This window comes from Octodon degus, unplaced genomic scaffold (assembly GCF_000260255.1).
Source record: "Octodon degus isolate 3935 unplaced genomic scaffold, OctDeg1.0 scaffold00027, whole genome shotgun sequence".
In the NCBI taxonomy this organism is placed as follows: Eukaryota; Metazoa; Chordata; class Mammalia; order Rodentia; family Octodontidae; genus Octodon; species Octodon degus.
Genome location: NW_004524603.1, coordinates 6812443 through 6823233, shown reverse-complemented (window position 1 = coordinate 6823233; position 10791 = coordinate 6812443). Strand labels below are relative to the sequence as shown.

The 10791-nt window shown below is 47.8% G+C and overlaps 1 protein-coding gene across 2 annotated transcripts in view; it reads right to left on the bottom strand.

Moving 5' to 3' along the window:
- Positions 1-399: 399 nt before the first annotated feature.
- The window catches only part of Znf786 (zinc finger protein 786), an 11131-nt gene continuing 739 nt past the window's right edge, over positions 400-10791 (bottom strand). Inside the window, exons 2-4 of one of the 2 annotated variants that reach the window (XM_023712806.1) lie at positions 8201-8327; positions 3551-3703; positions 400-2036 (exon numbers count right to left, since the gene is read on the bottom strand). In XM_023712806.1, the coding sequence (XP_023568574.1) occupies positions 568-2036; positions 3551-3703; positions 8201-8327 (1749 nt within the window). In that variant the 3' untranslated portion in view covers positions 400-567. The remainder of the gene's footprint in view (positions 2037-3550; positions 3704-8200; positions 8328-10791) is intronic. The other variant, XM_023712807.1, reaches the window with a different exon arrangement.

Below are 10791 nucleotides of genomic sequence, written 5' to 3'. Positions count from 1 at the left end.
ACCTCCTGGCACACTCAATTCTTTGTTTCTTCAAGCCACATTAGCCACATTTTGCTAAAATTACCACTTTCTTAGGGGGTCCTACGTAAAGGCACTATGGAGTCTGCTGAGAAACTGCATTGGCATAAAGATTCAGGGAATTCATCTGTACTTCAAAATAAATGAATCCAAACCAGGCGCATGAGCATTTCAGGCCAGCCCAGAAACAAAATTCACCGTACTTAACCCACAGTGTAGGCTTACCCGCTGAAAAGAAACAAAGCTCACGCGGCTTTAAGAGCCAGTCCTACCCTTTCAGCTTTGAGAACGGAACCGAGGAGTTTCCTCAGGCTTTCACTCGAGCTGGCATTTTAGAGCTAGCCTAGCACTGGGTCAAAACGGCCCAAGATGGTGGAGGAATTTTTTTTTTTTTAATCAATGGATAGGCAACAGAATTGTCCTTGGTATTCCCAATTTATAATACACTCTTGCCAAAGAAGGGCCTCTGGCCTCCAGTCCGTACCGTGGGGCTGCCCGTGGGCTTCGGATTCCAGACCAGCTCTGCTCTTTACTACCATGCAGCCAGCCTCAGCTCCAGTCAGCCTCGATCATGGCGAACAGCTGGCTACGCCTTTTCTGAAGGTCAGACTCGCTGGGGACCCGACAGGCCTTCGTGTGCACCCTGACATGCTCCACCAGCTTGGACTTATAGAGGAAGCCCTTCCCGCAGTCCGCACAGGAAAAGGGCCTCTCTGGCCTGTGGATGCGCTGATGCCTCCGCATGTGTCCCCTCTCCCGAAAGTTCTTGTCACACTCGGGGCAGCGGAAGGGCCTCTCGCCCGTGTGCAGGCCCTGGTGGCTGAGCAGTTGCGCCTTCAGGCGGAAGCGCTTATCACACGCGGGGCACTGGAAGGGCTTCTCTCCGGTGTGCGTGCGGATGTGCTCGGTGAGCTTCGACTGCTTGGCGAAGCCCTTGCCGCACGCGCAGGAGAAGGGCATCTCCCCGCGGTGCTGCAGCTGGTGCGCCTTCAGGATGCCCTTGAGGCGGAAGCACTTGCCGCACTCGGGGCAGCGGAAGGGCCGCTCGCCGCTGTGCACACGCAAGTGCTCGGTGAGCTTGGACTGGCGTGCAAAGCCCTTGGCACACTGCGGGCATGCGAAGGGTCGCTCGGCGCTGTGAGTGCGCTGGTGCGCCTTCAGGATGCCCTTGAGGCGGAAGCACTTGCCGCACTCGGGGCACGAGAAGGGCCGCTCCCCGCTGTGCACACGTAGGTGCTCATGGAGCTTGCAGCGGTGCACAAAACCCCGGCCACACACGCCGCAGGAGAACGGCTGCGCCCCGCAGTGGCCCCGTGTGTGGGTGCTCAGTGTGCTCCGCAGGCCGAAGCTCCTGCCGCCCGGGGTGCGTGAGAAAGGCTGCTCTCCGGCACGGAGCTGTGTGTGCTCAACTAGCGCACACGGTGCGGCCAGGCCCTCGCTGCACTGCCGGGGGTGCAAAGGCTTCTCCCCCTCCTGCCCCAGCAGGAGCTGCTCCTGACGGAAGCACGGCTTGCACTGCGGGCACTGGAACGGGCTCCTGCTCACGTGGACACCCAGCTTTCTCTGCGAACAGCGCTGCAGGTGAAAGCTTTGCCCACACTCCCCGCCCTGCAGGTGCCCCTGGGCCCTCCGCAGCAGCTGTGCCTCCGCGCGCTTGTCCAACCTCTGCCATGTCCCGTCCCTAGGTGACAGGTCCTTGGAGTGGCTCCTCTGGTACCTTACTAAGGGGTTCTTCTCCCAGAAGCTCTCCCTGCAGGCAGGGCCAGGGTGCTGGATGCTTTTCCAGGAGGGGGCTTCCCTCAGGCCTGGGGCACTGTGGCCTGGGATCCCCTCTCTTTGGGCAGGGCTGGTGGTCACTGCAGCCAGGACCCGGGTGATTTGTCTCTTCAGGCTCACGGGGGTAAGGCCTGGGTCTGGCCTTTCTCCTAAGAGCTTGGATCCAAAGGAAGAGTGGCTCTGAAGAGCACCTAATGGGAAATGGCATTTAGGTTCTCTCCATTTCACAGCTTGCAGGTTTCCTGAAATCAAAAATAAAAATTCAGTTTGTCTGCCTTTCTATCCAATGACTAAAGATAGTCACCACAAAAGTGGTCTCTACCAGGGCGTGGCCTGTTTCCAGCAAACTCCCCAAGCTCGCAGCGTGCTTCTGTTGCATGTCAAAATTAATCTGGTGAGAGTCTCCTGAAAATAAGGCGAGCAGGCCTATCGCACAACACCAGAGAGGAAAGCACAGTGCCAGCACTCTGCCGTGAGCTCTGGCGTCACAGGCCTGGGCTCAGGTGCCGTGCGCTCACCGTGCAGCCTCTGTGGAACACAAGGCTTCTGGCTGCTCGTCCACACAGACAGGGCAGCAGCACACACGTAACTGCTGGCACTGCGAAGGCCTCCCACCAGACTAGCCTTGTTTTACGTAAGATGCACCTAGAGCCACAGGTATATCCCTCACAGGGCCCAAATACCGGCTCTGCCACCCGTGCTTCTAGGCCCTCTGCGACCAGGCAGCAAAGCTCAGCTCCAGTCCTCCCTACCCCCCTATTTCCAATTTTTAAAAAATTGTAATGAATGAACCTCAGATATATACTTGACCACTGAGCCCCACTCCATGCCTAATCAATGTTTTAACAAAACTTTCCGGAAAAAATCAATGGAATTTTTTTTTGTCTTTTTGAGACAGGGTCTCACTATGCAGCTCAGGCTGACCTTGAGCTCACTCTGTAGCCAGGCTGGTGTCGAACTCCCAAGGATCTTCCTGCCTCGGCCTCCCTTCCTGGGTGTGGGGATTATAGGTTGTGTACCACCATGCCTAGCAATTTTTCTTTTCTTTTTGCAGTACTGGGGATTGAATTCAGGACCCTGCGCTTACCAGGCAAGCACTTATTCTACTGATCTATCTCCCCAGGCCACCCAGCAATTTCTAAAAAAAAAAAAGGCAGCAAAGCCTCCCCAAATCCTTTCCTCTCTAGAAAGCAGCAGTTATACACAGACAAGATTTCTTAGGAGAATACTCATGTTGGACCTTTACATTCAATAATTTAATACCGAGTTTCAGGAACGCCAAAGTGTGAGACTCTCCCATCATGACAAGAAGCAGAAGGGGACAGTTGATGTTTGAATGTTCAGATAGATGATTATCACCAGATAAGAGAAGGCACTTCAGTCACAGAGGGCCAAACTGCCCCTGCTGCTGCTCTTTCCTACCCACTACCAAGAACAGCTTCCATCCTGAGTGCCGTGCACAGGGAACCCTGTAACACCGCACACATGAAGCCTGTTTAATCCTGCTGTGTCCCATCTTCCGTCTCTACTCCAGGAACTGAACACTGACAGGGACAATAAGCTGCCCAGCGTCACCCAGAAAGGCAGAATGGACACTTGTTCTGTAGAACCCACGTTCCTGCCTGCCTTGCTCCACTGGCTTTGTCTACAATCTCAGACACGAAGCCTCAGCCCTGCCGAACACGACGTCAAGATCAGAGGAGGGACACTAGGAATCTGATGTCCTGGTAGTAGACCCTCATTGCTTAGTACTTACCCCCAGCCAGCTGCCCCTCAATACCTGGAGCAAAATGCAGGTCAGCGGAGGAGAGAACCGTGTTTCCTGGGCACTGCGATGGTCCCCAGCTCCTGAAGGGCTCTCTCCCCTGCTCAATCCAGGAAATGAGCTCCGGTTTAGGAAGCGCGCCATCTGCACAGAGAAGTCCGATGGGACAGTTAGGTCTCCTCGGGCGCTATATTTAAAGGACATTAAGTAGTTTCTGAGTTTTCAAAGCCCATCTATCTCTAGGCCATTATTTGTCAACAAACAGGTTACAGGTTTATGGAAAGGGAAGTAGAACTGCCCAGCCACCTAACAGTACTTCCTCGTCCATCTGGGTCCCAGACTGGCTTTGCTATGGGACTGTAGCCCCCATGTTCCTAGTAATGTTGGACACCATCCAAAAGCAAAATGGCAAGGGCTTCAATATTCTTATTTATTTTTGTTTTGCAACAGGATCTGTCCTTCAGGCTGGCCTTGAACTCCCTATGATATAGCTCAGGTTGGCCACAGACTTGCATCGATCCCCTTTCTCAGCCTCCCTTGTGCTGGGATTACAGCTATGTGTCACCACATCTGGCTTTCAATGTTATTAATGTTCATTTAAGCCACATCTTCTGAGTAATATTTGATTTATTCAAGCTTTTTTAAATAATGTATTTAGTACAGGGTCTACAGGGTCTCACCACACAAATTAGACTTATAATGATCCTCCTGTTTTCAGCCTCCCAAGCTATGGGATTACAGGCATGCGCCACCCTGCCCTCATTCGCTGTCAAGGCCTTGCTGTGTAGCCCAGGCTGGCCTCAAACTCATGACGATCCTCCTGCCTCAGCCTCCCAAGTGCTGAGATTACAGGGGTGCACTAACATGTCCAGCCAGGGTAGGGTAGGGGACAGTTTTAAATGAAGTTAACTCAGGCAAAAATTATGTCCAACAGATTTTTAAAAATAATTTTTATTAAAAACATTTCTAATACATTCTCTGGCAAGCGCAAGGGCCTGAGTTCAATCCCCGGTTCTGCCAAAAAAAAAAAAAAAAAAAATTGCATAGATAAAAACATTTCTAATACAAAGAAAAGGAAAACAATATACAAAAACCTCAGTGCTGTGTAACTGTCAAATCTTAGCATGCTGACAAACTTGCTGCAGGCTTTTTAAGGACAAGACACAGAGCCCAACTGGAGCTCCTAAATGTGGAGTCTCTCTCCAGAGGTAACCACTGCCCTGAATTACTGTTTCACATTCCCATGTGTGCTCTTATGTTTTTGTACTGCAGGAGCATGAACCCAGGACCTGTGCATACCAAACTACCACTAAGACACAGTCCAGTCCAATGTCTGGTTTTATTTCATTTTTATGTATTTGGTACAGGGTCTGCAGGGTCTACAGGGTCTCACTATGTAGATCAGACTTACAGTGATTCTCCTGTTGTCAGCCTCCGAAGCGCTAGGATTACAGCTGTGCACCACCATGCCCAGTCTTTTTATTTTTGGCATTTTATTTATTTATTTATTTATTTTGCAGTACCAGAGATCGAACTTGGGACCTTGCACTTGCCAGGCAGGCACTTATGCCAGTGAGCTATATCCTCTTTATTTATTTATTTATTTTGCAGTACCAGAGATCGAACTTGGGACCTTGCACTTGCCAGGCAGGCACTTATGCCAGTGAGCTATATCCTCTGCCCATCAGTCATTTTTTGTATTTATTTATTCATTTTAATGAGAAAAAAAGATAAAATAGCAGTGTAACAGTTTCAAAACAGGTTAGTATGACAGTTACAATAATTAATACATTGCATATTGTTGTCTTCCTAGTCTCAGCAGGCCCTGGAGGCAGGGCTGGCATGGCATGTCCCTGGCTGGTCCCCCTTTTTTTTCTTTGTGTGACCAGCTAAGACTGCCCTGGGGGCAGGGCTGGCGTGGCAAGTGGTGCTGGAATCGAATCCCGTCCCCCCTGCGCTTGCCTGAGCTTGTCTAAGCAAGTGCTTTAGACTGCTGAGCTATCTCTCCAGCTGTCTGTTTTTGTTTTGTTTTTTGACACATATACATATTTTGTTCCTGGCTTTGAATTTTGTCAATTTTTTTTTTTTTTTTGGTGGTACAGGCTGCTGAGCTAGCTCCCTGCACTTGTATTTTGTATGAACCACGCCATATTATTCTGTAACAAATTATGTGCCCAGGATGTCTCCATTTTAAAAACAAAGCTTGCAGTCATTCAGTGGAGGCAGTGGGAAGGGTGGCCCGTCCCAGCCCGTCTGGTCTCTCACTTGCTGGCCCGGCTGCACTGCAGCAGGAGTGTTTGCACCATCACCACGCCTCCTTCAGCTGTGCTCACTGGCGGGTGCCTCCGCCTCACACCCTGACAACTCCGGCGCAACAGACACCTCCCATCTCTAACACGGGAAGTCATGCCACCTAACAGCATAGGCATGTTCTCTCTCGTTCCCAGAGGGTTCTTGACGGCTCATGGTCCTTTCCTCCATGGTGTGGTTTGTTTTGTTGGTCATTTTGGCAGGCTTTCACTGTGCAGTGCAGGCTGGCCTTCACTGAACTCACTTTACAGCCCAGTCTGGCCTTAACCTTGCAGCAACCCTCCTACCTCGGCCTCCTGAGGGTTGGGATTACAGCTGTGCATGCCCAGCTTCCTCCATGTTCTTTAAGGTAAGATTAAAGGTCATAAAAAGTCCTACCGGAGTTTTCGCTGGAATTCTTTTGGACAGACTGATTCGAGGAGAACTGACAGGAGGTGAAAAGGTCCTCGTAACTGACTGTGATGGATAATCAGGCCACAGATGAGAGGAGAAGGGAAGCAGTGAAAAATCCAAATCTAAAGTCACAGCCCAACAGTGAGCAAATTTAAATGCGGCATGATTTTGACCAACTCCTGAGCATGAAAAGGGGGGCTCCACTCTACCTTAATGCTTGGGACACCAGAGGGGGATGACACAGGGTTAATGACATCGAATTACTATTTTTCTATATAAATGTTTTTCTTAGTTTTTTTTTTTTTTGTGTGTGTGTGTGTGAGACAGAGACTATGTAATACAGGCTACTCTGGAACTTGCTTACGTAGTCAAGGCTGGTCTTGAATTCACAGTGACACTCCTGCCTCAGCCTCCATGTGCTAGGATCTGTATACATTTAATTACATTATCTGATTCTTTGGTAACAGTGAAAATAACGCAATGTTTTAGATTACATATTTTAAAACAATCCATATATAGGATCTGGAAAACTGAACTGGCAACGAAACACAGAATACTAGTTTTATAAACTTGCAGTTGCAGTGTAAGGGAAGAAGAGTCATCACCTTATCTTTGCACATGGGCAGAGCTGAGGGATGTACAAACGACAGAACATGAGCTACAAGTTTACGCGCACTATTTTACATTATGAAACCAATAGAAGCATAAAAAGCCATCAAAAACTCGAGAGATGGTGAAAAAAGAGAAAAGAGGGACTAATACACATGGTCTAATGTCTCATGTTTCATAGCAATTAATACTAACTAAACTCAATGAGCCAAGAAACAGGTGTTTCCACTACATTTAGAGTGTAAGAAACTACTTTATGAACCAAAACAAAAAGAGCTGCTTTTGACTAAGTGTCAGGTAAGAATGAAGCAGGGCCCACTCACCATTCGTCCTTTCTTACCCGCTTCTTGGACTAGCTGGAGTTTTCAAGGGCTGGGTGGGGTGGCTCAGTTATATAGCATTTTCCCAGTGGGCCATGACAACACCCCCCCGAAGAGAAGAAAGAAATATAAAACCTAAAAGAACATTTATTATCATAAGCATAGAGTCATCCTCTTAGGTACTTATGGGACTCCTTCCCAATTCTCACTTCAGGGAAGAAGATTAGCTGCTTTTCTTTTTTGCGGTTGGGGGACAGGAGTGGTTCCCAGTGATTGAACCCAGGGCCTCAAACATGCTAGGACAGTGATCTACTGTAGGGCACATCCCGGGCCTCACCTTTGGCTTCTGTAAGTCTTTAACCCACTGGAAAGCCACGTGCGGGGCCATTCATAGGCTAAAGACACACAGACAGTGCTGGAGCTGGAACTCAACAGCAGAGCGCTGGCCTAGCATGCAGAAGGACCAATGCACGAACACATAAATGAACCAGGCAGACACGCAGGCACTTCATGGGAAGAGCCAGGTATGCCAAGAGTAAGCTGTCATGCAAGTCTTGAAATGTACTGAGCAACCTCTCACCACGGACATTACATGCTATCTCGAACAGTCCTGAGTAGGCCAGCGAGATAGCTCAGCAGACTAAGTGCCTGCTTAGGCAAGTGCAGGGACCTGGGTTCAATCCCTGGCACTACATACACCCCGCACTCCACCGAGACTAGGTGTGGTGATGCGTGCCTGTAATCCCAGCGCTGGGGAGGCTGACAATGGGAGGATCACTACAATTCTGAGCTGCACAGTGAGGCCCTGCACTAATTAAAAAAAAAAAAAAAAAGGTCTGAGTGACGACCTCCACACTGGAGTAAGGAATGGTAATGTGTACAGAAGTATTAACAAAAGAACAGGTGTAACAAGCCTGAATCTTGCTACCTGACAAACTGGAGCACCTAGCAATGAGACTTCCCGAGGGACCTGCTTCCACGACTTACCCTAACTCCGAATGCATCTTACCTAGAGAGACAAGAGTCTCATAATTGGTCCTCATGACACCCTTGTAAAGCTCCTTTTGCCATATCTCTAGGTCCTGCCATTCTTGCTCCGAGAAGTAAATGGCAACATCTTCAAAGGTCAGATGTAGCTGAAATCACAGACATAAATGTAGCTGTGACTGCTTCAAAATGCCTCTGGCTCATTCTCATCAATTTCAAGGCTTCTGTGATGGACAACTGCTTAGTCTGTTCAGCAGCCTCTTCCTAGGGAAGGACTCCTTGTCTTAGTCCAGTCATGGGGTTCTGCTGTTGATCCTTGCAGTCCCTTCCACATTGCTTTATACCTCTCTAAGCTATATATCCCTAGGCTTGGGATAGAACTTTTTCTTAAAAAAAAAAAAAAAAAAAAAAGAACACATCACCATGTGACTTTGTTCACTTTATATGTTGTGGCCATTTTCCAGGTCAGAACCAGGCAAGCTCATTTTGGATCAGCTGCATTCTACTGTATGACTACAGTCTTCCGAATGGGCACACCGATTGTTGATCACAGCCCTCTTCCTAAACTACACACACTTCTGTTTTAACAGTCTACTTTGTAGCATAAAGTCTAAAAAGGAGAACTAAAGGGCACACACATTTTCAGTTGTGTTTATTTTTTGAGGTGCTGGGGATTAAACCCAGGGCCTTGCACACACTAGGAAAGGGCTCTACCAGTGAGCTACACCCTCAACTCAATTTAGTATTTATTATGGTTGACTTGAAAAATTATTATTTGCTGAGGTTAATAAATCAGAATTATGTAAATTATGAATATTTAACTTAAAATACTATATTCCACATCTTATTGAATTGTATTTATTTTTTCCAGTACCAGGGATCGAACTCAGGACTGGGGATCTTGTACTTGTTAGGGAGGCGTTTATGGCCCTGAGCTATCCCAGGCCCTAATGTTTTCTTTCTTTCTTTCTTTTTAAATGTATTTAGTACAAGATCTACAGGGTCTCACTAAGTAGACCGGACTCATAGTGATTCTCCTGTTCTTGGCCTCCTAAACACTGGGATTACAAACTCTCAGTCTTAGTCCCCTCTCAGCATGCCCTGGGGGCAGGGACGGTATGGCACACCAGGATCAAACCCTGGCTGCTGCACTCTGCCTAAGCAGGCACTTTAGTCTGCTGTATCTGACCAGCCCCCTGCTTTAATTTCACTTTTTTTTTTTTTTACAGTAAGCGTCTACAATGTCTCACTACATAGCTCAGAATCATAGTAATCCACCCTGTACTCAGCGTCCCAAAGAGCTGGGATTACAGGTGTCGTGCTTTAATCCACTGAGTTATTTGGCTGGCCCTCATTTTAATTTCCATGTGTTCTTTTTTTTTTTTTTTTTTAAACTTTTTATTTATTTGTGTGTGTGTGTGGCCAGCTCAGCCCACCAGGGGGCGGGGCTGGCTGACATGTGGTGCTGGGGGATTGAACCGCAGTCCCTGTGCTTTGCTAAGCTTGTTCTAAGTAGGTGCTTTAGACCACTGAGCCATCTCGCCAGCCCTCCATGTGTTCTTCTCTATGGCTATTCATTTATTTTTGGTACGGGGAATCAAACTCAGGATCTCCTGCTTGCCATGCAGGCACTTACACCACTGAGCTACATCCCTGCCTACTATGTTCATCTTTTTGTTAATTTGCTTTTGTTACATTTGTTTTAGAATTGTGTATTTATTTTTGTCTTTTTGAGGCAGGGTCTCACTATACAGTTCAGGCTAGCCTTGAGCTTACTTTGTAGCTCATGCTGGTCTCAAAATCACAATGATCATCCTGCCTCAGCCTCCCAGGTGCTGGGATTACAGGCTAGAATTGAGCTTTTAAAACTATAATCATTCCTTTATATTTATATTGAGAATTCATTTTAATTTTGTGAAAGTCATTTCTGCTATAACATTACAAAAAAAAAAATTAATCTGTTCCATGACAGACCTATCAGGGAATTCATTTATGTCCGGTTTTGTCTGTGGCAAACATTAGGTCACTGGTTTTCAGTCAGGACAATTTTGTCTCTTGGAGCACATTAGGCAAAGTCTGGTGTCATTTCTGATGGGTGGAACTGGGGTGTGTGTGTGTGTGTGTGTGTGTGCTAGGGTCATCCGGCAGTGTCACCCGCTCAGGATCCTGCTAACCACAAAGAACAGGTCAGTCCTCACAGAGAAAACCTTCTGATACAAAATGTCAAGAATGGCAAGGGTGATGAGCAAAACCTTGAGCTGGGCAGGGCACCCAAAATGCTCAGACACACCCTTGACACATCCACTAGCTTCTCCACCTGACCTCAGACTCCCCAGTATAAAGAGCCCTGTCTAAACACATCTATCACAACTTTCTTTCTCATTTCACTACATGCACAAAACTGCTGTACGCACTGTATAGCGAGACCCTGTCTTTAAAAAAAGGGCAATTAAATTACAGAGTTCAGCACCCTTCTCGCCAATTCTGGCCACCCAGAGGGTGCGGGGTGGCATATCCGCGAAATTGGATTGTACACCCTAAGTTCACGATCCTAATTCACTTAACCAGCTAGAATGCTCAGGAGAAAGGTTAGAAAAACATGCCATGGTCTTC